This window comes from Delphinus delphis, chromosome 20 (assembly GCF_949987515.2).
Source record: "Delphinus delphis chromosome 20, mDelDel1.2, whole genome shotgun sequence".
Taxonomy (NCBI): Eukaryota; Metazoa; Chordata; class Mammalia; order Artiodactyla; family Delphinidae; genus Delphinus; species Delphinus delphis.
In genome coordinates, this window is record NC_082702.1 from 3,818,302 (window position 1) to 3,843,185 (window position 24,884).

The window sequence follows — 24,884 nt, forward strand, 5'->3', positions numbered from 1 at the left end:
AACTTTGTTTTCACCACCCAGTGAAAAAGAATTATTATGAAATTAAAATGATAAGATTATCATAAAAGGAAAGGAGGGCTCACGTCCCATGCTGGGAAGGATGTGTCAGAACGGCTCATGCACCACTCCTGAGGCTCTGAGCTGCAGTCCAGTGAAAAAAATAGTCTGCTCACATGTGATAGACCCTTTGACCCGACAGTCCTACTTTTGGGAATCAACTTATGGAAATAAAGTAGAGACACGTAAGGATATATTTTAGGCGCCATTTGCTGCAACGATACTTCGATCAGCTAAACTCTGGAAACTAAAGTCCATAGAAAGAGGACGAGCCCAGTAAACCACTGTACATCAGGGGTCTCGGAACGTGACAGCTCTCGGCTGGGTTTGGAATCTTGGGAGAAAGCCTGAGAGGAGAGATTTGAGGTGGGAGTGACAGACAATGGCTGCAGAGTGGGCAAACGCAGAGCAGGATCCCTGTGGTTAAGAGCCCAGGCCTGCTCTCGACCACCAGGTGGATGTGGGTCGTCACTCGACTAGCTGGACCTCAGCTGTGTCATCCATCAGAAGGGTGTCAAAGACAGCTCCCCAGTCCCTCCTCAGCAATTCCAAAATCCAAAGGGCTCTGTTAGACCAAAAGTCTTCCCTGAACTCACTGGGCAGCAAAGCCCAGCCTGGCACGAGGTTACTTACAGACCATTTCCCTGCCTGGTGTGAATGTCCATCTATTTCTCTACAGAAACACTGACGGGGTTACTTCCAAGTGCTGGGCAGGGTACTGAGGGTACCGTGTCCTCTGTAGAATACACACCATGTTCTCTCTTGAAAGTCTGAAAAATCCTGAATCCCCAAACACGTAAACAGCCCCAAGGGTTTCAGGTCAGGGCTTGTTGGCCCAGAGTGCCGGATGTCAGGTGTCCAGCGGGGGCCTGCCATAGGGGATAGCTCCATGCTTGCTAATCATTTCCGTCTTGTACACCGAAAGGAATGTTCAAGGAAGCCTTCGATGTGTGGGCCTGAAGCTGGGAGAGAGAAATGGATCACAGTTTCCAGAGAGGGACACGGGGGGCCACCCTCATGGACTCACTAATTCTCATGACTGGGTGAGCTGTCTGGCCCTGGGGTTGGCCCATCTGCACTTCTAGCCGCTTTGCTCTCAAATACTGCCCTCTAGTGACTCTGAGTCTGTGTCTGGAAGCTGGTGTAGGATGCTCAAAAGTACCCTGAGATTCAGGCTGCCTGATTTCCTGCCAAGGGGCCTGGGAGTGATTTTTAATCAGGAAGCCCTAACCAAGAAATAAAAAACCATTTTGGCCTAACCTTTACAAAAGGGAAATCGATTTTCATTTTTAAATGACACATATGAGGACTTCCACTTCTGAACAAGATGGAGTAACCAGGAACTGGATTTGCTGTCCTTCCTGAAACGACCAAAATGCCAGACAGAATGTGTGAAACGACGGTGCTCAAGACTTGACATCCGGCAAAGAGGGAGGAGGGAGAGTGATCCCTGAGAATTGGAAAACACCTAGGTGACCCCTGAAATTGCCACAGCCTATGAGTTTCTGACCACAGGGCAGGGCACCTCCCTAAGACCCCACCTGAAAGTGCTCTAAAAAATGAAGTCTACTTTTTAAAAACGCTCAAGCCAAAAGAAGGCAGAAAAAGAGGAAAAGGGGAACAAAGAAAGATGGGACAAACGGAAACCAAATAGCAAGACGATAGATTTAAATGTAACCTTACCAGTGATCACATTACAATAGTTATAAACACCTCTTTTAAAAGGCAGAGATTGTATGCTTGGGTAAAAAACAAAGATCAAACTATACGTTATGTAAAATAAACACACCTTAAATATAAAAGCTAAAAGTAAAGGGATGCTAAACGCAATGGGGTACCCTGGATTGGGCTCTGGCACATGAAGGAGAAAGGCATATAAAGGAGAAAGTGGTGAAATTCAAATAAGGTCTGCAGTTAACAGTAGTGTGCCAGTGTTGGTGTCTTAGTTTTAACAAACATACTACAGCATTGGGGGAAACTGGGTGTAAGGTAGGAAGGACTTTGAATTATCTTTGCAACATTTTTGTAAACCTAAAATTAAAACAAAAAGTTTAATTAAAAAACAAGTAAAAGGATGGAAAAAAAGATCAACTGTGCTAACAGTAACAAAATGACACGCAGTTATCAACAGAAAAGTTTTTAATAACAGAAAATGGGAAGGAAATCGCTGCATCTTAAATACCACCTGCTATAACTACAGTGACCGGCGCGTGAACTGGACTGGATAATTTTCTCAATCAGCCCTGGGTGGAAACAGCTGGCATACTCAAAAGATTAGTTGCAAGGAGTTCAAAGAAGGGCCTTTTTAACTTGGGATGGTCCCAATTCCTCAGCCGGACATCGATGGCCTTTCAGGATCTGCTACCTGCCCACCTCCACAGATCTATCTCTTGACGCCAGGACCCCGCACACTTCTGTTCTGCCACAGCCACCTGACCCCCGCCGTCTCCCACGGTACGCTCGTTTCCCGCCTCTGTGTGTTAGCACACGCCATTCCCTCTGCCAGGTACGCCATTCCAGTTTTAGTTACTAGGGAAGCTCCCCTTTCCGGCTGGAGGCTGTTCTCATGTTCTCTTGCCTTCTTTGGGTCCATCATTCTGTTCCCTCGTCTTCCACATCACTACACGATGGGTAGTCTTAGAACTCTCATCACACCAATTTGTGTCTAGGAATAGTAATGGCTACCACCAACTAAACCAAAACAAGGATGCGTGGAAGGGCGCGGAACCTGCGAACTATGCCGCGCATGTCCCCTCGCGGCCGCCGTCCCCACCCCGGCTTCCGGCTTACATTAACAACGCCCACCGCGTGGTTGCGTAGGCGGAAGGGGGGGGCTCAAATCACACTCGTGGCGTCTATTGGCTGCCTGGGGACGAGGGAGGCGGGGCGAGGCCTTCGCGTGACGTCAAGACGCCACGATCCGGGCGTCGAAGCCCAAGGAAGACAAGAGCCAGCCGGGTGGGGAGCAGTCCTGCGGCCGTGTTGCTATCATTTGGAGGCGCCGCTGACAAGTCCGAGGGGCATACGGACGAGGTGGGTGTACCGAGCGGCGGCGGGCGGGCGGGCGGAGGCGGCGTTGCCTTTTGGCCTTACGCCCCGCGGGCCCTGAGGCCTCGGCGGCGGTTGGAGCAACAGACGCCGCGCGCGAGCGACGACAGGGTGTGGAGGAGCCCGGGCCACTGGGCCTGCGCACGAGTGGTGGGGAGTGCGGCTGCGCACCCTGGCGCCTGCGCCGTCGGCCTCTGCACCCGCGCGCTCGGAATTCTTGGGCCCAGAGCACCCCTTTTCTTCAACCCCAATTGACCCGGCAGTTCCTTCGGGAGGACCACGTTGACCCTGGCGACGGGCGGCCCTTGCGCTGTCTTCCCCCCACCCGGGGACGTGGTGCGCACGCGCGGCTTGGCCGGGGCGGTGGCTCTGGGGCCAGTGGCGAGGATCCAGGCGAGCTCTTCCTCCACCCTAGCCCTCTTGTGCCTTCCCCGGGCCTGCGGGACGGCCAGGTGCCCCCTTGCCTCCGGTTCTCGCCCCAGCCCAGAAACCTCCTCCCTCCAGGCTCCCCCAGACCTTACCCCCACTTTTCTTCCTGTCCCGGGGCTCCACCCACTATCCCCACTCGTGATTCCCCCCACCTCCCTGCCCCCAACCCTTCCGCCCAATTCCGTTCGGTCTCTTCTTTATGGCTTGTCTTCTCTAGGCTTTTTTCCAGTTGCAGACTCCTTACATCTCCACTTCTTGTAGGATTTTCGGGTTCTCCAGCGGGACTCGCCTTTGAGCACCCCCATACTTCTCAGTTCCTCCGTCAAGTCTAGGCCCCCCAATTCTTGCCCCCAGGACATTCCTTCATGTTCTTGCTGTCCTGTTCTCTCCATCCCACTCCAAGTCCCTAAAGATGTTTTGGACCTCTTTGGGCGTCCCCAAAGCTTTCTCACCAGACCCCCAACCAAGGGGCTCGCCTCTTCTCTTTTCCCAGGTCTACTCCTGCTTCTAGGAACCTCCCATGTACGTTTTTCTCTATCCTTAGGGGGCCTTCCTGAAATTAGTCTTTTAAGAGCTTTTTAAGAACTCATTTCTTCACTCCCGGGGTTCCTCTCTGGCACCCTCAACTTCTTCCTGCTCCAGGAGTAACTTCCAGAAATCGGCTTTTTCTCCCAGACTTCTCCATTCTCCAGTGTTCTCTTTTCTCAAGGCTTCCTCAAATGCTTCCCTCTTTACAGACTTTCTCTCAGGGGTCTTTCCAGGTCTTCCAGCCTGGAGGTTCACTTAGCCCTTGTTTATTAGAGCTGCTTCTCAGAAGCCATCTTCCTCCTTGCTCCTTGCCTGAGGTCCCCCACCCTGCCCTCTGACCCTGTCCCTGTTTCGGGGTTTCCCTCGAACCCTTCCCTTTCTTCATATGGGTTTCTGATCCTTCTCTTTCTCTTTGGGAAACTCATTTGGACTTCCCTGTTTTCCAGTCCTTTGTTTTCCACCTAGAGCACTGCAGAGGGGCCAGGGTCTTTCCCTCAGGCTGTAGCCCTTTAATTCCACACCCAGAATTCTCTTCAGATTGTTCACCCCTTGGCTCCTTCTTTCTCAGACTCCCTTTTCTGTCTGGCTTCTCGTGAGCCCATTTGCTTCTCTTCCCTATTTGTTGACATGTTTCTTGCTCCCTCTGGAGTCTCCCTAATTCGTTCTTTTTCTTGCAGACAGTGAAAAAGCAGTCTGGCTCCCGAGGTCCACCCCGTACACCCCAGGGTCCAGATGGCGGCCAACGTGGGTGATCAGCGTAGCACGGATTGGTTAGTGAGGCTAGAGGGACGGGTCGGAGGGGAGGGCAAGAGGAAGCAAGACCCAGTGTTGTCTTCCGGATGGGCCGTCACACAGCATGGGGGGGACATGACACCACAGCCCCTGGGGTAGGGATGGGGCCGAGGCACTCCTTTGAGCGTTCCCCTTTCACAGTGCGGTGCTTGTTTCACAGAAGTGTGATGATTCACTCCATGGACTGTGATTAAGAGGCAGCCTCCAACACTTAATACTCATTTATTTTTTTAATTCCTCGTTTTTTCCAAAACAGTGTGATGACTTTCTGACTGAGGTGCTATCAGACAGAATTTGTGGTTTCGTAAAGCATTTAGATCTGTCAGGCGTCAGGTCTTGTTTTAAGTCTTGTGGTTACTGGTAATTCTTTGGTTTGAGTTTTAACGTCTGTATGTAGCAGGCATCTGCAAAAGTACCTTAGGTAGGTAATCGCATCTGTCGCTCACTGAAGACTGTGACGCAGAAACTGGCTGTCAGTGTGTCACAGATTAGGAAATTGAGGCTCTGGGATTCAAGCCCTGGGGTTTGCCTGCTTCCGTCCTGCCCACCGTCTGCAGTGGGAGAATGGGCTGACTTGATGTCCCCTTTCTGCAGGTCCTCTCAGTACAGCATGGTGGCCGGGGCAGGCAGAGAGAGTGGCATGGAGACCCCCATGCACGAGAACCCCGAGTGGGAGAAGGCCCGCCAGGCCCTGGCCAGCATCAGCAAAGCGGGAGCTGCCGGCAGCTCTGCCAAGGCCAGCAGCAGCGGGCCCGTGGCCAGTGCACAGGTGAGCAGCGTCCCCTGCGCGGGCGTGGGGCACACGCACACACTTGGTGTCCTCTCGCATCACCAGGGCAGGGTGCTCTGAGGACATCCTGGGAGCCCTTGAGTAGGGCACCATGTGGTCGTTGTCCCTGGGAATCGAGCCTGAGGAGGGGGCGGTGCTCGTGTCCGGTGGTAGAGGTGGTGGCTCTCTGTGGAGAGATGTGTTCCCAGTTCTGTCCCTTGGCAGTTAACCACCAGTAAACAGACCTGCCCTGGTGGGGCCCTGATGGCACGTGGTTCTCTCCCCCCACAGTATGTGTCACAGGCAGAAGCCTCGGCTCTGCAGCAGCAGCAGTACTACCAGTGGTACCAGCAGTACAACTATGCCTATCCGTACAGCTACTATTACCCTGTGGTGAGTGCCCACCCAGCCCGGCAGGGGCAGGCGGTGGAGGGGCGGAGGTGGGATCAGTCGGGCAGGGTCCGGGGCAGTGGGTGGATTGACCACAGCAGTGACAGCTGCTGGAAAACCGTCCCTGAGCTCATGGTCCACAAGGTAAATGCCCAGGTCCTTCGGTGGCCACCCACGCTGCCCTCCCTGTGCCCACGTTGCCACAGAGACTCCTCCCCCTCAGCACACACTGAGTCCACTCCCGCCTCAGCCCTTTCCTCGCGTGCCGACACTCGCTGTGCCCTCGCCTAGCAGAGGGCTGCCCGAGAGCGCCTTCGGAGTGCGCTTCCTGGGACAGGCTTTCCTTAGAGTGGCATTCCCACTGCTCACCCTGCCACTCGGCTTCTCTGCTTGGCTTTTTTTTTTGTTTACTGCTGGCTGTGTTGGGTGTCTACTGTGGCATGTATTTTGAGTGCAAAGTTCATTCTGTCTTTACTTTTCATTGTATTATAGTGTTTAGATGGGTTGGTACTCAGTAAATAGTTGTTGAAGAGTGGAATGTGGGACACATGGAGGTGGTCATTTTATTTGGTAATTTTTCAGCATGAGGGAGTTGGGCGCTTTTATGTGGTGGAGAGAGGGAGGGTGAGAGATCAGTAAAGGATTGCAAACTGAGCAGCTGGGAGAGAGGGGCGGGTCTAAGCCTCTAGGGAAGGAATCGGCCCACCGCTAATCCTTCCCTCCTGTGCCCTCGCCAGAGCATGTACCAGAGCTATGGCTCCCCCTCCCAGTACGGGATGGCCAGCTCCTACGGCTCAGCTGCACCGCAGCAGCCGTCCGCAGCGCAGCACCAAGGGACTCTGAACCAGGTAACGCCCTACCCCGCCCCGGCTCACGTCCACGCACGGGGTGTGGCGGGCCAGCAGCGGGGACACCTGCGTTATTTAAGCTGCTCCTGCCCAGCAGTTCCTGATCTGAGAACGAGGAAGGCTAAGCTTAGTTTTTGAAACCAGGGTGGGTGTAGGGCTTGAGTACGGCCAGGGGGCTGAGGTGTTGGGGTGACGGTGGGAGCACTTTGTGGCGTGGCAGCCTTCTCCTGTGCTTTCCTCTCAGCACATGCCCACATGCATACAGTCTCTCCCTCTCACGCACGCACACACGCTCTAGCCTTGCACTTCACGTGCAGCTGGGAGGCGTGGTGGAGCTCGTGCCGGGGAGGTGGGCAGACCTGGGTGTGAATCCCAGCGCCCCGGTGGCCAAACTACAAGTCACGCGCTCTCTGCGCCTCAGGCGGTGCCGTCAGGCGGTGGCGGGGGGAGGGAAGGATCGCGGCTTTATCACCGGCTCCCGCAAGCGTGTGCCACACGTGTCTTGACGGGCACGTGACGTGCTTGGACGGTGACCGCCGGGGCAGGGGTGCCGTCGGGGGCGGACGCCGGTGTTTTAAATGCCAGCCGCCACCGCCGCTCAGCAGTGGGAGCCGTGGGAGAGTAGGCGGTGCCTGAGCTGCTGGGCCGTGGGAGGTCGCCGAAGCCCCCGCCTCGAGAGGCGCTCTGCGGGTGCGGGTGGCGAGGCGGGGGAGCGTCCGGCCGCGGAGTTGAGAGCTGAGGTGGCCGAGGACCCCGCGCAAGGGCCAGCCCGGGGTGTCCGCTCCTGCCTCAGCGGCCGCTCTGCCCACAGCCCCCGGTCCCGGGTATGGACGAAGGCCTGTCCTACCAGGCGCCCCCTCAGCAGCTGCCAGCGGCCCAGCCCCCTCAGCCCTCCAACCCCCCGCGTGGGGCTCACCCTTTGAGCAGCGGTCCGCAGCCAGGGACGGCCCCTGCCACGCAGCACAGCCAGGCAGGATCTGCCTCGGGCCAGGCCTACGGGCAGCATGGCTACAGCGAGCCCGCCAAGCCCAAGAAGGGCCAGCAGCTGTGGAACCGCATGAAGCGTGAGTGGCCTTGGGCCGCGGAGGGGAGGGGGCCTCACAGGACTCCTGGCGCGAGGCACGTGGGGTGCTTGGACCTTGCTTCGCTCTTGGGACCTCCCGGGGCGGTGCGTGGGGCCGCTCGGAATGGGCGCCCTTCTCTGGAGCTCAGGGCTCTTGCCCCGGGGGTGGGGGCGGGGCCGCCCACGTGCGCGGGGGAGGCCTCACCTCAGCTTTCGCTGCCCTCACAGCGGCCCCTGGGACTGGTGGGCTCAAGTTCAACATTCAGAAACGGCCTTTCGCTGTCACAAGCCAGAGCTTTGGCTCCACCACGGAGGGCCAGCACGGCAGCTTCGGTCCCCAGCCCACCCCCGAGAAGGCCCAGAACCACAGGTGACGGCCGCCCCCTTGCCCGGCCCCAGCCCCTGGGCACCGTGCTCAGCATCTGTGTGCGGCCCACTGGCACGGCCTGCTCCTTAGAAAGCAGAGAGCCCCCCTGCCCCACGGGCTCGCCCTGGGTGCCTGCCCGGGAGGGGCGGTGATGACGGTCCCACCTGGGTCGTGGGGTACCACTCCCCAACCGAGTGTCTGCACCTGTCCTCCCTCCGCCAGGGGGAACCTGTCCGGTAAGCCCGACGACTGGCCGCAGGACATGAAGGAGTACGTGGAGCGCTGCTTCACTGCCTGCGAGTCGGAGGAGGACAAGGACCGGACGGAGAAGCTGCTCAAGGAGGTGCTGCAGGCGAGGCTCCAGGACGGCTCGGCCTACACCATCGACTGGAGCCGGGAGCCCCTGCCGGGGTGCGTGGGGCCGGGGGGCGCTCGGGAGGTGTCTGGTGCTGCAATTGGAGACCTGCCATCCTAGGTGTCCGGGGCCCTGAAGGAGCGAGAGAATGGGGTCCTGGGGGCGGGAGGCTGCCGGGGTGGGAGTCCCGGGGGTGAGAGCGTGGAGGCGGGAGATGTGCTACTCAGCGGCTGCCAGCAGCCTCTAGACACACAAAACCTTGGGATTGTCTCCCACCTGAGCGTCGTGTTAGTCGAGTTGCCTGGGTAAGTGCCCTTCCTTCTGAGCTCGTGTGTCCAGGGGCGGGTGGCAGGCGTTGGGGATGTCAGGGCGCCGGGTGGTGATGCCCTCCCCTGCTATATCCCCAGGCTGACTCGGGAGCCTGTGGCTGAGAGCCCCAAGAAGAAGCGGTGGGAGGCCCCTAGCAGCCTCCACCCTCCCCGGGGGGCAGGCTCAGCGACCAGGGGCGGGGGTGCCCAGTCCCAGCGAGGGACGCCCGGGGCTGGGGGTGCTGGCCGAGCCCGGGGCAGCAGCTTCGCCAAGTTCGGCAACCGCAATGTCTTCATGAAGGACCACAGCTCCTCCTCCAGCACCGACTCGCGCTCCCGCTCCTCCTCCCGCTCCCCGACCCGCCATTTCCGCCGCAGGTGCGAGGCCGCTGGGTGGCGGGGCCGGGGGCGGGGGGAGGAGACGTTTCAGGCCTCACCTTTGTGCTCCTCTGCACAGTGACTCGCACTCGGATTCCGACAGCTCCTACTCAGGGAATGAGTGTCACCCTGTGGGTCGCAGGAACCCACCCCCCAAGGGCCGGGGAGGCCGGGGGGCCCACATGGACCGGGGCCGAGGCAGGGCGCAGCGTGGGAAGAGGTGAGGCTTTGGGGGGCCGGGGAGGAGGGGCTGCTGGGAGGGGAAGGGCTGTGTCTGGGCAGCGGTGGAGAGGCAGGGGGTGGCGCCACACCCGCCCCTTCAGGGCCCCTCCTCCCTCCCTCCCCCCCTCCCCAGGCACGACCTAGCCCCCACCAAGCGCAGCCGCAAGAAGATGGCGGCCCTGGAGTGTGAGGACCCCGAGCGCGAGCTGAAGAAGCAGAAGCGGGCGGCGCGCTTCCAGCACGGACATTCCCGCCGCCTGCGCCTGGAGCCCCTGGTGCTGCAGATGAGCAGCCTGGAGAGCGGCGGGGCCGACCCCGACTGGCACGAGCTGCAGATCGTGGGCACCTGCCCTGACGTCACCAAGCACTACTTGCGTCTCACCTGCGCCCCCGACCCGTCCACCGTGCGCCCCGTGGCGGTAAGTGCCCCCTGGCAGCGAGGGCAGGTCCTCCCTGTGAGGCCAGCGCTGGCTCCAGGCCTCCGGGGCCAACGCTGCGAGGATGGCAGAGGCAACATGGGAGGAGGTGGCGGGGCGGGCAGGGGTCTGGCTCGGGGAAGACCCGGACCTGCCTGTGCACAGGGGGCCTGAGGCACCGAGAGGTGAACTGGACCCAGAGCTTGTGCTTTCGGAGCCGAGTCCAGAGCCTGTGGCCTTGTCGGAAGGCTGGGCTGGCCTCTGAGCCTTCGCCTCGTGCTTAGGAGACCAGGAGAAGGAAGCCGATGTCCCCGGCCAGTGCCTGTGAGACACTGGGACATCCATGTCCCGAGGCCCGAGCTGGGAGCGGGGCTGACGTGTCCTCCCGGGGCGCGTGCGCGGCCTGTGCTGACGCGGGAGACCGTGTGCACGCTTTTACTCTTGGGTTCTATTCCCTTTAATGTCGGGATCAAGCCACTGGGTGGGTTTAATGTTGTGGCTCCGCTTCAGGACCCCGAGTTGGTGGAACTGTGGCAGGTTTTAGCACATCCTGAGCCACAATGCACCTCCTTCCCAGGTTTTGAAGAAGTCGCTGTGCATGGTCAAGTCCCACTGGAAGGAGAAGCAGGACTACGCCTTCGCCTGCGAGCAGATGAAGTCCATCCGGCAGGACCTGACGGTGAGGCGGGGGCCGGGGAGGGGGCCACACTGCTGGTCCTGCCCTGCTCCGGTGTGACATCTGTTCTCCCGCTGCCCAGGTGCAAGGTGTGCGCACCGAGTTCACGGTGGAGGTGTACGAGACCCACGCCCGCATCGCCTTGGAGAAGGTAAGGGGCTGACAGGATTCCCTCGGCTCCCCCCACCCCCGTCCCGGCCTCACTCTGCTCCTCCCTCCATGTCCTCCAGGGTGACCACGAAGAGTTCAACCAGTGCCAGACGCAGCTCAAGTCACTGTATGCTGAGAACCTGCCAGGCAACGTGGGCGAGTTCACTGCCTACCGGATCCTCTACTACATCTTCACCAAGAACTCAGGAGGTGAGGCGCAGCCCCGCAGAGCGGGGCGGCCGCGGGCCCCCAGGTCCTGGCCCTGCTCACCTCCTCGTCTCCGGCCGCAGACATCACCACGGAGCTGGCGTACCTGACGAGGGAGCTGAAGGCGGACCCTTGTGTGGCCCACGCCTTGGCGCTCAGGGCAGCCTGGGCCCTGGGCAACTACCACCGCTTCTTTCGGCTCTACTCGCACGCGCCCTGTATGTCTGGCTACCTCGTGGACAAGTTTGCAGACCGGGAGCGCAAGGCCGCCCTCAAGGCAATGATCAAAACGTATGTGAAGCTGAGCTCTCCCCCTGGCCCTCTGCTCTGCGGCCTCACCGCCGCCCTCCTCCCGCCGTCCGCACCTCTGACTCCCCTGGTCTCCCTCCCTCGGGTCCTGGTCTTCTCTCCCCTTCTCTCCTCTCCACACTCGGCCCTCCCCTCTGGTCCCTCCACCTTCCAGCGCACGCACTGCGGGCCCTCCTCCGTGGTCCTGTCTCTCACTGCTCCGGGCTCCCCTGCCCCTTTGCCTCTCTTTACCTTCTGCTCGCATCACCCTGGACCCCACTTGGTCTTCTCCTTGCTCCGGGCTCCCCTTCCTCCAAGGTCTCTGCCCACCTTCTTCAGCGCTCCTGTGGCTGAGCTCCTGCTCTGTGGGGATGCCCAGCGAAGGCGGCCCTGCCCTTGGTAGCCGCGGTCTCAGGGACAAGGCCCCGCTCCCACTCGAGCTGTTTTGAGAGCCCAGGCATGCTCAGGGACCAGGTGTGAGGCAGGGCAAGCTAGGCCGGGACCCCAAAGAGCGCGGCCTGTGCTCACGTGCTCAGTCAGGCGGGAGACGCCCCCCGGCGACGGCAGGACACCTCTTGTGTTGTCACAACCGGGGTCCTCCTGGCCTCTGCTGGTGGAGGCCAGGGGTGCTGCTCAGTGCCCTGCAGTGCACAGGGCACCCCCAGCTGGGTCACCTGGCCGCAGTCAGTCTCGCTGAGGCTGGGAAGCCCTGGTCAGAGGACGTGGGGCCTTGAGTGCCACGTCAGTGTGTTGGGAGCCGTGGGGGTGGTTTGCAGCTGGGGAGGGACACTTACCCTGCAGGTTAGGAGACTCCTAGGATCCAGTTTGGGTCAAGCCGATATGAGGGCAAGGTGCGGGCCGGGGCAGGGGCTGTGGGGCAGACACACAGGAGGCAGGGCCGCGGGACCCGCTCTCTAAGCCAGGAGGGGTGAGGAGGCCGTGTACCTGAAGGACCCTGGGCTCCCGGTGTGTTCTCCGCGGCCGCACAGGCTCTTCCTCCTGCAGTTTTCGGGCTTCTGCGCCGCCCCCGGGCTGTAGCCAGGCAGGCCACTGTCTCCTCCTCAGCACTTCCTGTTTCTGCCTCAGCCTGTGTGTGTGCTTGGCCAGTGGGAGGGCTCTGGCCTGTCGTTGGCCTCACGGTCTTGTGTCCCCCTGCTCCGGAGGGTGGTGCGGCTTCTCTCTGGCTCGCTGGGCCGGGGCCAGCCCCGTGTTGGGGGGCAGCAGGCTGTCCTGTGCCCCGCCCCCCATGGACTTCCAGGGTTGTGAGGAAGTGGGGGCTTCAGGCAGGACTGGTTTGAGCGTTTTCTGCCACTTACTTACGTCCTAGGTGACAGTGGCCAAGTGGCTCTGCCGCTGCGCTGTCCTCGGTGTGTCTGTAAAGGGTAGGGTGACAGCTGCTGGGAGGGAGCTCAGCGGGCTCACGGGGCGGTACTTAGAAGAGCACAGGCCAAGCCTCCTCTTAGCACTCCCACCCAGCTCAGGGCAAGCGGGAGGTGCGGGGCTCCCTGCACCTGGCCCCTGCCCCGGCCCCGTGGGCCCTCTCCTGAGGGGCTGCCCAGGCCCCGGCCAGCAGAGGAGCCAGCTGGGCCCTTCCCTCCTGTCCCCTCTCCTCCCGTCCCCCGCACAGGTAAGTGAGGGGGAGGGGGGGCACAGCGAGGGGTTGGGGCCCCCCCCACCCCGGGCCCCCCCGAGCCCCTGAGGGGGGAGGCCGGGGCTGGGGAGGGGCCAGCAGGTGACATGCTGAGGAAACCTTCGGGTGCCCGAAGGGGGGCACCCACTCCTTGCTCGTGGGGCCCTCCCATGCCCGCCGCCCGCCTCATCGCGTTCTCCTCTTGTCTCCGTAGCTTCCGCCCTGCGCTGCCAGTCTCCTACCTGCAGGCCGAGCTGGCCTTCGAGGGTGAGGCCGCCTGCCGGGCCTTCCTGGAGCCCCTGGGCCTGGCCTACACGGGCCCGGACAACTCCAGCGTCGACTGCCGCCTCAGCCTGGCGCAGCTGCCGGCCTTCTGAGCACCAGCGCCGCCGGGGGTGGGGGGCAGGGCTGCAGCCCCCCAGCGCCGCCTCGGCGGGTTTTGTTTTTGAGCCGTGGACTTGGGTTGTAAATTAATTTGCGGGGAGTGGGCTCCAGGAAGAGCCACCAGCCCGGCCCCCATTGCCCACCGGGGAGTCTGTACAGAGATTTTTCTACATTTTTATTTTTGCCTCTGAGGGATGGGATTGGGGGAGGGGGGACAGCGGAGGGTTGGGGGCATAGTGTGTGGGGTCGTCTGTGCCCACCTTGCACCTCCACTAATGCTGTCTCAGTGTTTTTTCTCTCTCTCTCTCGAGCTTGTACTCCGGTAGCGACCCGGCACCCTGGCCCATCCCATGCCGGGGGGCCAGTGGAAGAAGACAGGCCGCTCCGCCCGTGCCCGCCTGCGGCAGGGGCACCAGCACACCAGCCCGCTGCCCGCCGCCTCATCTGCCTCACCACAGACTCTTGTTGCCCAGCCCTCCGGGGCCTCAGTGTTTGGGGCGAGGGGAGCCGCGTAGACTGTGCCCTGCCCGCAGCCCCCGACCCCAGAAACGCCAACGCCTCGCCACCGCCAGATCCACACTGCCAGCCTGCACTGAGGACTCCGGAGGCCATCGCGGGACCTCGACGGCCGGGCTGCCTCGTCTGCAGTTGTATTAAGTTGTCTCCGTGTCCCTTCCCCTCTCCACCCCAATGTTTCTTCTGGTTTTTCCCCCTTTTCCCTCCCGCCGCCTCCTGCTCCCGCTCTCCCTTGGTTCAGCACAGGTAAAACGGTTACCCTCCCTCCCCGCCTCATGGATCACCAGCTCACGTCATGTTTCCTTCTCTTTTCTTTTTGTGTGTGTTTATTTAAGTTATTTTTTCTTCCTCCCCTTTTCTTTTCCGTCCTCCCTCCCTCTTCTGCCATGTAACTGGAGGATGTGCAATGAGTTTGCAAACAGCTGGACTGTCAGGCTGCTTTTTTTCCAGATGTTCCTCCTTTGCCTCCCCTCCCCCTCCTCTCCCCCTCCCCTTTCCTTCCTTCATTCTTTCCTTGGAGCACTGAGCACCATTTGGAAGCTTGAGAGAAACCAAAATTAAAGAGAGAGAGAGAACACGCGTGCACGCTTTGTCTTTCTGCCCCGGGCTAGACTGCCTCTGGGTGTCTGGGTCCTGGCCTTTATTTCTTTTGGCATTGAGATACCAGGGGGATCTCCGCCACGGCCTGGTAGGTGCCCACTGACCTCCCCACGCGGCACAGCCAGAGTTTCCCCAGAGGCTGGCTCCCCAGCTCCTGCCTTGGGCTGAACCCAGGCTTGGGGAGGCCGACTTGGGAACCCTGGGGCACCTTGGCCAGGGTGAGGTGGGGGTGTAGCCCCCTGCAGGGCTGCAGCACTCTCAGCCCCTCGGCCTCCAGCCTCTGGCTGAGCACTTGGGCCATGTTCTCCAAAGGAGGGTCGGGGGGAGCACAGAGCACACGAGAGCCCAGGAACACCAGGCGCCTGAACCTGAGCCTCTGAGGGATCTGAAGCCCGGGGTCCGAGAGCACGCCTCTGAGTGCGTCGACCGCAGCCGCCACCTCCCCGGGGCCCGCCAGCCTCAGCAGGGCCACTGTCAGGTGCAGGGCCTGAGCAGGCACTGTGAACGCCGCGCAAGCTGGTGCATTTCGTACCAGTTCTTCTTGGACCTTAGCCACCCCGGCCTGCAGCTCAGCCTCTGTCACCATGAGGGCCACGAAGTGCGTGGGGCGGGGCCGGCGAGGGCCCACGGCCCCGGCTGCTCCACCGTCCACGGGCCAGACCCCGGGACCCCACTCCACTTCCGTCTCAGAGAGGCCTTCCGAGGGCCTTCCCGGGGCTACGACAGCCGGCAGCTTCCCACCCGGGGGCTCCAGGTCCCTGGCAGCGGCGGCGGCTGGCTTCAGCGCCCTTCTTGGCTGCATCCACGGGGAACCTTGGCCTCCAGGGCCGCCCAACTCCCGCTCCTGGATCCTCGATAACGTCCCTGCCAACGCCAGGCGCCCAGCTTCGGGGCCTCCGCCATCCGGGGCCAAGGCGGCCCGGAGTCCCGTCCAAGCTGGCTGTACGCGCCCTCCCGCACCGGTGCCAAGACGGGTCGCAGCTACACCGTCCTGTGCGCCTCCGGCCCCGGCCGTGTCCCCACCGCTGAGCGCACCTCCGGCCCCGTACGCGTCCTCGCCGTCACTCTCGTCCCCGGTCCCGGTCCCATGCACGTCCCCGCCCCTGTCTCCGCCGTCGTGCGCGCCCCCGGTCCCGTGCGCGTCCACGCCGTTGCTCTCACCTCCGGCTCCGTGCACGTGCTCGCCGTCGCTCGCATGCCCGGTCTGGTGCGCGTCCTCGCCGTCGCCCTCCTCTCCGACACCGTGCGCATCCCCGCCGTCGAGCGCGTCCAGGATGGTGGACCCGCGGCCCGCAGCCAAGCCCGAGCCGAAGACGAGGTCCGTACGCGAGGCGCGGTCCCACACCAGACGGCCGCGGAAGCGGAAGTAGCGCACCCGGTGCTGCGGCACGGCCAGAACGCCCGGCCCGAGCGCCGCCAGAGGCTCGTCCCAGCAGAAGGAAAGGAAGGGCTTCTCGCGCACACCCAGGAAGCGGTCGACGTAGCCCACGGAAAAGTCGGCCGGGTCGAGGCGCGGGTCCCAGCGGATGCGCTGGATGACAGCCGCAGCCGTGCGCAGCGGCGGCTTCTTGGCTTTGGCCTCTGCTTCGGGCTCGCCTCTAGGCTGCGGCGGCGCCGGCGCCCCGGGGTGGGGCTGACGGCAGCGGGCACCGAAGCGGCAGCGGCCCTCCAGGAAGAAGCGGCAGGCCGGCGGCGGCGCGGGTTCCGCGCTGGGGGCCCCCACGGGCGGCTCCGGCCCTTCGGCCGCCGCCATGGGAGTGGGGTGCGGCTGGCGCGCTCGCCCCGCTCAGGCCGTTCCCGCACCTGGGTCAGTCCTGCCGGCACGGGCGCCAGGCACCGCTGTGACGTCACGGGCGAGGCTCAGGCCCCGCCCCGACCTGGAAAGCACCTCGCGCGTGAGACGGCCCTCCGCGGTGCCCTGGAGGCGCCTGACCCTTGCAGCCAAGCGGTTTTTATCTGTGGCCCCGGCCCCAACCCAATAATTTACATATGCGGCCCCGCCCCCACAACCCAAATACCTTACAGGTGCGGCCTCGCCTCTTCTGGCCCCTTAGTGAGCTTGGCTCCGCTACCTAATGATTTACAAGTGCGGCCCCTCCACTCTTGCTCCTTAGAGAAGCTGGCCCCGTCCCTAGTCCAGTGCTTTAACGATGCGGCCCCGCTCTCTCTTGGCCCCTGACGAGCTGGGCTCGCACACCCCGCACGCCTAATGATTTGCATGTGCTATCACGCCCCTCCGGGCATTCGTTGGGCCTCGCCCTCCGCGGGACAACCGGACGCCTGTAGGCCCAGAACGAACTTCGTAGCCCGGATTTGGGACGCAACTGTCGCCCTCAGGATGACACAACTTTGGGGCGTCCCTTTTCTACGGGGACCACGCCTCTTCCCGGCCACTTTTCCTGTGCGGCCGCTCCCGGGGTAAAGGACAGCTCGCCTGGGCTGGGTCCACTGGAGACGCGGAGCTCACGGGGTCACAGCCGTCGGCCGGCCCGAGGGAGCGAGTCAGGCCGGGCCCGGGACCGCGTCCGGCAGGCGGCGGCGGCGGCGACGCGCAGCCAACACTGCTGAAAAAACCAGGCTGTGGGAGCGGCCACTTCGGAACCCCGCCCCTGGGAGGGGCACCACCCAGCCACGCCCCTGGCTCTCTTAAAGGGGCCGCATCCCATTACACCAGGTTAATCCTGAGACCTCCACCCACCTGGCTGGGACCGGAACCTCACGTGACATACCTAGCTCTTAAAGGCGCCAGGACCTCATCACCCCTCCCCGTCCCCCCTTCCCACATGCAAAGTAAACAGACAAAACCCGGGGCACAGACCTTGTCGGTTTATGTATAAAGAAGTGGGGAGCTGGACGGTAAGGGCGCAGGGAATGGGGGTGCCTACAGGCCGATGACGTCGTCCAGCTCGAGGTCCGCGTTGGGGAGGCAACGGGCCCTAGGGTGCTGCGCCCCGGGGCCGGGGTCCACGTCGGGCTTGGCGGCAGCGGCGCCCGGGCGTTCCGCGTCCATGACGCCCAGCACTGCGTCCAGCATGGAGGGGCCCAAATCCAGGTGGAAGGACAGCAGCGGGTCGGCGGGCGCTGGCGCGCGGAGGGCGGGCGGCGGGGGCTGCGGCACGGCGGGCGGCGGCGCGGAGCGCGGGGCTCCCGCGGGCGGCGGCCGGGGCTCAGGGGGTGGCCCGCCGCCGTGGCGGCTCAGGAACGAAGTGTCTCCGAAGGCGTCGCCGCCGCGCCCCACGTGCAGAGTGTGCCGGAAGTCGCCGAGCGGCGCGGAGATGGACAGAGCGCCGCGCTCCGGCCGTTTCTTGGGCTGCGCGGGGCCCAGCTGCTTCAGGACCGGCATCTGCGGGATAGGGACGGGTTAGCACGGCCTACCCCGGGAGGACGCTACCGAGGCCTTCCGTGTTCCCAGCCCTGGGCGTAGCACGCCGTTCAGAGGATGCTCTCCATAAGTACAGGATGATGGTGGTGGGATCACTCCCATTTTACAAGTGGGGAAACTGAGGCTCCCAGAGGTCCGAGGTTACAGCTGCTTGATTCAAATCTCAGACTCAAATTTAGGTCTGCCCATATGTTAATTCCACTAAGAACTAACGTTTGAGCTTTTATAGGTCAGAGAACAAGCAACATGCTTCACCAAGCCTTTTGGACTGCTTCCCAAACTTGACAGAAACTCCAGCTTAAACACAGGGCCATCCACCATGAAGACAGGGCGGACTCTGTCCTTTGGGTGCAACAGACACAGTGCCCAGGGCCCGCCACATTTCTAGAGGCCCGCACACATGTTTAAACGTTTTGTTATTATTTTTTTGAACCTCTTGTCCTTTACTGAGGCCACTGGTCCCCAGCTCCCGCAGGGCAGGGACACGGGCCCAGGTCTTCCTCTCCAGCCCCGCCACCTTTGGGGCCTGCAGAGCCCACAAAACCCCGGGGAGCACAGATGAGACCCTCCCCCTCAACACATGGTGTACAGAAGCCCCTTCCCAGACGGGGCTGCCGTGTTTTATTTTAAAACGTCTGGATTATGTTTGCCTTTATACCAACGCAGTCGTAAAATATAATTATTATATATATATATATAATTATCTCCATGAAAGCTTTGCCTAGAACATACAAAAGTCATCACGTAGGCTGGCCTGAGGATTGTAATTTGGGAGATTTAGGGTGGGCCTGGGAAATCTATATATTTGCACAGCATTTTATAATTTGAATAATCTGGTTTTGAAAAAAACATATAAGTCTTACTTCTTGGAAAACAAGAGTAACAATAATAATCATGCAAATTTTCCTGTGTTAAAACATGGCAAGAATGGCATAAGTTCCAAACGGGCAGCTCATGAACTGTTAACTAGGTACCCTATAGCTACATGACTGCATCAGACTCGATGGTAAATAGATATGCCTGCCAACCTTTGCCCATATCCTGGAACTTGGCCGTTTCTATGGAACTTCTGGGAGGGACTTTGATGACCTTGTACTTTTGTTTTAACAGTCACTGTTATTATAATAATAACAATTTTTAAAAAAACCTTTCCATTTGAATTGAAGCCCCACCCTTTGCCAACTGGATGAATTGGGATAAATTATGTGATTGCTCTCTGTCTGTTTTCTATCTGGAAAATGGATAAAATGACACTACCTTCCTTGCAGGACGCATAGAAATACTCAAAGAAAACTATATTTTTAACAGTGCCAGCCAACTGATAGTGTTGGGGAGGGGCATGTGTTCCCAAACAAAACTGTGGAACAAAATTTAGATCAAATCCTATGAAGCAGGCAAAGCAGCCAGCCTTGTCCTTTCAGGGACCAGCACCATGGGAAAGATCAGTGATAACGTGGAGAAAAATTAAAGCCAAAAGGATTTGAAATAATTGTAGATGGATATGTTCTGAGAGCTCCCTTCTCCCCTACCCAAACACACACACACACACACACACACACACACACACGCACACACTTTACAGTTACTTCTGGAAAAACCAGTCTTGATTTACCACCTCTGTCGTGTTTCTCAAACTTCCCTGACCTCAACCTAGATGAATAAATATATTTTATTGCAATCTGGCACACAGTCACCATTCCTTCCCCACCCACAACCACACCCCCCCCCCCCCACATAAGGGAAACAAACATTTTGTGAATTGAGACCTACTCTTATCTCATGCTAGGCACTCAGTTTCAATTCTATTTTCTTATTTATTTAATAACTAACTAAATAAATGCCTGCATGATGCATTTACCCTGCACCATGCAGGATCTTAGTTCCCCGGCCAGGGATCGAACCCACACTCCCCCCCGCCCCCCCACCCCACCCCCCCGCAGTGGAAGCACGGAGTCTTAACCACTGGACTACCAGAGAACTCCCTATTTTTCTTTTTTAATGCTGACCTCTGCTCATTCATGAATCTCAATCCACAGTTTAAAAAAAAAAAATCCTGTCTCAGAGCTAGCAGCACCCCTTATCCCTGGGCAGTGGTTCATAGTTCAAAAGAGCAGAACTCAGAAAGCCAACTGCCCAGACTTGGATCTGACTGTGCCCACTGCTGTGTAACTTTGGGCAAATTACTTAACCTTTCTGACCTCACTTGCTCATCTCAAGAATGGAATGACGCTCATATAATAATTCAGTCTCTTGGCAAGAATTGGGGAGATGTTGCCCATGGAAAGTCTTAGCACAGTAGCCAGCGCACAGCAAATGCTCAATAAATGCTCAGTGGAGTCCTACTTTGGATCATTCTCCCCTGTCCCAGAGAAGGAAACAGATGCTCAGAGATGGTACATGACTTGCCCAAGGTCACAAAGCCAGCTCTGTGGGACTCCAGAGCCCAGAGTTACTGCTTCCACTGCCTGCTGTCCCTTGAACTGGCTCCTCCCTGGACGGCTCTCAGCTATTGCCTCTTCTCCCTGCCCACCCCCTACCTTGCCCCTCATCCCATCCTCCTATCACCCTACAAGGTGACATCACTGACATTTTCCAGCGCTTAGCAGCATATTAAGATCTTGGTTTCTGACACCAGACACAACAGGTTTGCCATTGCCTTTCTGTGGGACCCGGAACTAACTTCCTCAGCCTTAAGCCTTAGTTTACTCCTGAGAAATGGGAAATCAGAATGCCTGTTTGCAAGGGGTTGTCGTAGAGTACACGCATGATGCTGACATTCTATTTCCCGAGAACTTATTCTGGGCCAGGCAGGGGTCTAAGTGCTTCACACAAATGAATGAACTCATTTAATCCTTGGAACAACCCAGTGAGGGGAGACCGCTGTTATTTTGTCCCTTTTACAGATGTGGGTGGCACCTGAGGCACAGAGAGGTGAAGTGACTTGCCCTGGATCACACAGTAGCAAATGTTGGGGGCTGAATCTGGAACCCAGGCAGACGAACTCCGGCGTCAAAGGATGATGTGATACTGCTCACAGCCCCCAAAGGATAGGGTGTGCAGACCCATGGAGAAAATAATGTTTTGACATCAAGGCCAGGGATTTCCTACGCCCTTGACTGTGTTTGCCTGTTTGCTTTGCTTTTTCCCATTCTAGATAACAACGAGTTCAAAATTGTTTTTGAAAGCTACCACTTCTCCTCGCTAGCTCTGAGACCTCGGGGGCCAGTCACTCCACTTCTCCGAGCCTCCGTGTCCCCTTGAACAGAAGGCTCTATCTCCCTTGCTGTGTGCTTGACGCAATGAGGTCACACTCGGAAAAAGGCCGTCACAGGCCCAAGCTCTGTACAGAGGGGCTGCTGTTGTGACAATCTGAAAGCAGGCAGAGAGCGGGAGCCAGGATGGGACCCTGGGACGCGGTGATCGCGCGCACTCGCTAAGCCGCCTTCCTCCCGCCTCCACCCGCCCCCTCTCTTTCCGGGCCGAGGCTCCAGCTGCAGGGGTGGGGGGCACAGCTGGCTCACCTCTGTCCTCTCCGGGCCCCAGCCCCGCCAAGAGGAAATAACAACCCACTGCAGATCCAGCCCGACTGGTCCTCAGCCCTTTGGGACAGGCAACAAGGAGGGTGGGACCCAGACGGCGCAGGGGGACCCGCGATTGGGAGCCCCCGACCCCCTCGGGGCTCCAGTGCGCGCTTCCTGAGGCCACGTGGCTGCGGCCCAGGATTTCAGCAGCCGCGGCCGCCGTCCCTTTGGCCGGCTGTCCGGCTCCCCTCCAGACCTGACCGGGGACCCTGGGCCACCACTGCCCCGTACCTCGTGGTCCCCGCTGAACCAGGCAGGCAAACTCTCAGGCTCCGGCTCAAGCTGGGAACCCCGTCTTCTTGGTTCGGAGCCCGCCTCCGCCTCCCAGTCCCAGGCCCGCGCCTTCTTCCTTCTTCCTCCGGGCGGGATCTCACCTGGCAAAGGAAGTGTCATACGGAACCTGGAGGGGCATCCAGGACCCAGGCGGCCGGGCCCAGAGTGCCACCCCCTTCTCTCTTAGGTTCCAGGAGTCCTGGCTCCTAGCTCTCTTGATCCTTAGCCTCAGGAGTCCGGACCCCCAGCCCCTCCTCCCTCAGACCCAGGAGTCCAGGTCCCCGGCCCCTCCTCCCTCAGACCCAGGAGTCCAGGCCCCCGGCCCCTCCCCCCTCAGACCCAGGAGTCCAGGCCCCCGGCCCCTCCCCCCTCAGACCCAGGAGTCCAGCTCCCCGGCCCCTCCCCCCTCAGACCCAGGAGTCTGAGCCCCAACCCGGGCAGACCCTGGCATGGAGTCCCTTCTTTACCTGCACCGGGATCTGAAGTGTCAGCCCCTCTCGGGGGCCATGGTAGGAGCCCAAAGGGGCGCAGAGTCACGCCCAGTGCAGCTCAGTGTGTCTGGGGCAGAAAGGGTTAAGGCGTAGGTCCCTCCCAGCCTTCCTTATCCCCCAAAAGTTTGCCTCTAGGATTTAAAGGACTAGGAAGTAGCGGTGGAAAAGCTGAGGCCCCTCCGGGCTGAGTGTGGGCCAGGGGAGGAGGCTGGCACTGGGTGTGCGCCCGCCCAGAGAACACGGCAGACGGGGCGGGGGATGGATGGATGGACAGGGCGGCCCCCAGCTCGGCCCCTCCCCCTGCCAGCCTGGAATTTCCTGAAACTGGGGAAGTCTGGCTGTGTGGAAGAATAATTTCTTCCAGATTGCAGCTGCTGAGGGAGTATGTGTGGGCTTGAAAGAGAGAGAGAAAAACAGACAAGGTCAGGCAGTAAGACCAGCAAAAGGATGGATGTGACCTCGGAGGGGCAGCTCTCACCCTGCTTTGGAGAGTTCCCGGGATGAATATCCCTGCCGGGAGCGACTCGTCCACAGAAAGGTCATGACATCACCGAGTGCCAGTGCCTAGCGGCGACAAGAAGAGTCAGATGTGGGTGTGAGGAAGATCCCTCAGCGGCCAGTGTGCCAGAGGGCCTGACCTGGGGGAGGTAGAGGCCCCGGGGAGGAGGCTGGCTCCGCGGTGCGCTGGGGCTGGGATGCTGGGGCCGGAGAGGGAGAGAGTTAGTTTCATAGATAACAAGGAGGTGTGGCTTGCCCTGAATCTTGAAGGAGTGGGACAGAGACAAAAAGTGACAACAATCCAGGGACTTCCCTGGCGGTCCAGTGGTTAAGACTCTACGCTTCCACTGCAGGGGGCACAGGTTCGATCCCTGGTCTAGGAACTAAGATCCTGCATGCCACGTGGCGTGGCCACAAAATAAAAGTTTTAATTATTTTCTATTGACGTTAGCTTCACATAACATAAAATGACTCATTTTAAAGTGGTATGTAGGGGACTTCCCTGGTGGCACAGTGGTTAACATTCCACCTGCCATGGGTTCGAGCCCTGGTCCGGGAAGATTCCCACATGCCGCGGAGCATCTAAGCCCGTGCGCCACAATACGGAGCCTGCGCTCTAGGGCCCGCGAGCCACAACTACTGAGCCCACGTGCCTAGAGCCCGTGCTCCGCAACAAGAGAAGTCACGGCAACGAGAAGCCCTCACACCTCAACGAAGAGTGGCCCCTAGAGTTGGCAACTAGAGAAAGCCCGTACGCAGCAACAAAGACCCAACGCAGCCAAAAATAAATTAATTAATTAAATAATAAATTAATTAATAAAAAATAAAGTGGCATTTAGTACATTCACAATGTTGTACAACCATCACCTCTATCTAGTCCCGAAACGCTTTCATCTCATCAAAAACAGAAACAAACAAAAACAAAACAAAAAACTCTTGTACCTGCTGAGCTGTCAGCTGGGGGCTGGTCTGCTCCAAGAGGCTGCCTGCATCCTTCCGGTGTTTTCCCTGTGTCTGTCCTCTGGCAACGGTAAGTTGAGCCCCTCTTATGCTTCAGGTGTCCCTGATTTGCAGGCCTGCCCCATCTCCCTCCTCCCTCCAGCCAGAAAAGCTCCTCTGCTTTTAGGGCTCATGTGATTTGGCTCGGCCCACCTGGAAAACACAGGCGTTATACATATATCACCATCGGTAATGGAGATGTATTCATATATGACCTGGTAATCAGCACAAGCTAATACAGAAGTATACATAATTTATGTCAAGGAATTGGGAGTTTGCAATGCTAAGGGCTGGCAAGCCTGAATTCCATAAGGCAGGCTGGAAACTCTCAGTCAGGCTAGGAGCTGACGCCTCGGTCTTTGTTTCTGGTTTGGTTTGGTGGTTGTTTTGAGCCCCGCCGTGTAGCATGCAGGATCTTAGTTCCCCAACCAGGGATCAAACCCACGCCCCCTGCATTGGAAAGGCAGAGTCTTAACCACTGGACCGCCAGGGAAGTCCCTGATGCTGTGGTCTTTAAGGCAGAATTTCTTCCCCATTTTGCAGTGAAGGCCTTTCAACTGATTGGGTGAGGCCCACCCACATTCTCGAGGGCCATCTCCTTTACCTAGAGTCAGCTGGGTATAGATGTTAGTCACACCTACATAACGGCTCCCCGGCCATACCTGGGTTAGTGTTTGGTTGAACAACCAGGTACTACAGCCTGGCCAGGCGGACAAGTAAAATGAACCATCACGCCAGGATAATCTCCCCGTCTTAAGGTCCCTAACTTTAATCTTGTGTGCAAAGTCCCTTTGCTACCTGATACGACATATTCATCGGTTTCAGGGATTCATGCCTGGGTATCTTTAGAGGTGCATTCTGTCTACCCCAAGGACCCTCAGAGGGCAGATCCCGGGGGATGGTGGCGTGGCCACCAAGCTGGAGAGCCTGGGAGGAGGAACAGGTGTACAAGAGATGCCAGAGGCCATGCCCAGAAGAGAGGAAAGCAGGATCGGCTGCACGGGCAAGCGACCTGTGCAGTCTTGGGGGTCGCCACGCCTAGAAGGGCCCTCTGCACTTGGTTTCACGGTTTGCTCTATCTTCACATTATTAATCATTTTGAACAAGGGACCCCACATTTTCATTTGCAATGCACCCCGCAAATTAGGTAGCTGGTTCTGGGCTGAAGTGCGGGAAGAGCAGGGTTCTGGGATGAAGCAGCTGAGAAGGGTGACATTGAGAGATAAGAAAAGGGAAAGG

At 59.4% G+C, this 24,884-nt stretch overlaps 4 protein-coding genes and 2 long non-coding RNA genes across 8 annotated transcripts in view; 2 read left to right on the forward strand and 4 right to left on the reverse strand.

The window, feature by feature from the left end:
• LOC132416835 (NACHT, LRR and PYD domains-containing protein 2) overlaps positions 1-24,884 on the forward strand; it is a 1,001,898-nt gene that overhangs the window by 318,767 nt on the left and 658,247 nt on the right.
• Positions 2,970-13,298, forward strand: LENG8 (leukocyte receptor cluster member 8). 2 transcript variants are annotated; one of them, XM_060000447.2, is made up of 16 exons: positions 2,971-3,090; positions 4,740-4,832; positions 5,449-5,623; positions 5,915-6,016; positions 6,751-6,861; positions 7,673-7,925; positions 8,153-8,294; positions 8,514-8,702; positions 9,054-9,332; positions 9,412-9,552; positions 9,688-9,973; positions 10,548-10,649; positions 10,729-10,797; positions 10,877-11,006; positions 11,087-11,294; positions 13,136-13,298. In XM_060000447.2, the coding sequence occupies exons 2-16, from the start codon at positions 4,795-4,797 to the stop codon at positions 13,296-13,298; spliced, it is 2,388 nt and encodes a 795-aa protein (XP_059856430.1). In that variant the 5' UTR covers positions 2,971-3,090; positions 4,740-4,794. The 2 variants fall into 2 exon arrangements, with proteins under 2 accessions (XP_059856429.1, XP_059856430.1); XM_060000446.2 differs by lacking the exon at positions 13,136-13,298 and having other exon boundaries at positions 2,970-3,090; positions 11,087-11,694.
• Positions 9,969-11,908, reverse strand: LOC138413929 (uncharacterized). Its single transcript, XR_011246324.1, has 3 exons — positions 11,820-11,908; positions 11,067-11,731; positions 9,969-10,936 (listed from the first exon to the last, which is right to left on the reverse strand). It is a non-coding gene; the product is annotated as an uncharacterized lncRNA (long non-coding RNA).
• On the reverse strand, positions 14,301-17,227 carry LENG9 (leukocyte receptor cluster member 9). Its single transcript, XM_060000449.2, has one exon. The coding sequence runs from the start codon at positions 16,172-16,174 to the stop codon at positions 14,462-14,464; it is 1,713 nt and encodes a 570-aa protein (XP_059856432.1). The 5' UTR covers positions 16,175-17,227; the 3' UTR covers positions 14,301-14,461.
• On the reverse strand, positions 17,234-22,341 carry CDC42EP5 (CDC42 effector protein 5). Of its 2 annotated transcripts, XM_060000483.1 has the most exons (3): positions 22,125-22,341; positions 21,616-21,758; positions 17,234-17,764 (listed from the first exon to the last, which is right to left on the reverse strand). In XM_060000483.1, the coding sequence occupies exon 3, from the start codon at positions 17,762-17,764 to the stop codon at positions 17,303-17,305; it is 462 nt and encodes a 153-aa protein (XP_059856466.1). In that variant the 5' UTR covers positions 21,616-21,758; positions 22,125-22,341; the 3' UTR covers positions 17,234-17,302. The 2 variants fall into 2 exon arrangements, with proteins under 2 accessions (XP_059856466.1, XP_059856465.1); XM_060000482.1 differs by lacking the exon at positions 22,125-22,341 and having other exon boundaries at positions 21,616-21,777.
• The window catches only part of LOC132415790 (uncharacterized), a 34,275-nt gene continuing 31,978 nt past the window's right edge, over positions 22,588-24,884 (reverse strand). The window contains exons 3-4 of the long non-coding RNA XR_009517412.1: positions 23,589-23,798; positions 22,588-22,712 (exon numbers count right to left, since the gene is read on the reverse strand). This is a non-coding gene — a long non-coding RNA (uncharacterized lncRNA). The remainder of the gene's footprint in view (positions 22,713-23,588; positions 23,799-24,884) is intronic.

Bases quoted from the DNA above. Each gene is read 5' to 3' on its own strand.
- LENG9 (XM_060000449.2), bottom strand. From the start codon at position 16,174: ATGGCGGCGGCCGAAGGGCCGGAGCCGCCCGTGGGGGCCCCCAGCGCG.
- LENG8 (XM_060000446.2), top strand. From the start codon at position 4,795: ATGGCGGCCAACGTGGGTGATCAGCGTAGCACGGATTG. The intron at 9,333-9,411 runs GTGCGAGGCCGC...TCCTCTGCACAG, and splicing joins ACCCGCCATTTCCGCCGCAG to TGACTCGCACTCGGATTCCG. The intron at 10,798-10,876 runs GTAAGGGGCTGA...CATGTCCTCCAG, and splicing joins CCCGCATCGCCTTGGAGAAG to GGTGACCACGAAGAGTTCAA.
- CDC42EP5 (XM_060000482.1), bottom strand. From the start codon at position 21,777: ATGACACTTCCTTTGCCAGGTGAGATCCCGCCCGGAGGAAGAAGGAAG. The intron at 17,765-21,615 runs GTACGGGGCAGT...CCTATCCCGCAG, and splicing joins GGTTCAGCGGGGACCACGAG to ATGCCGGTCCTGAAGCAGCT.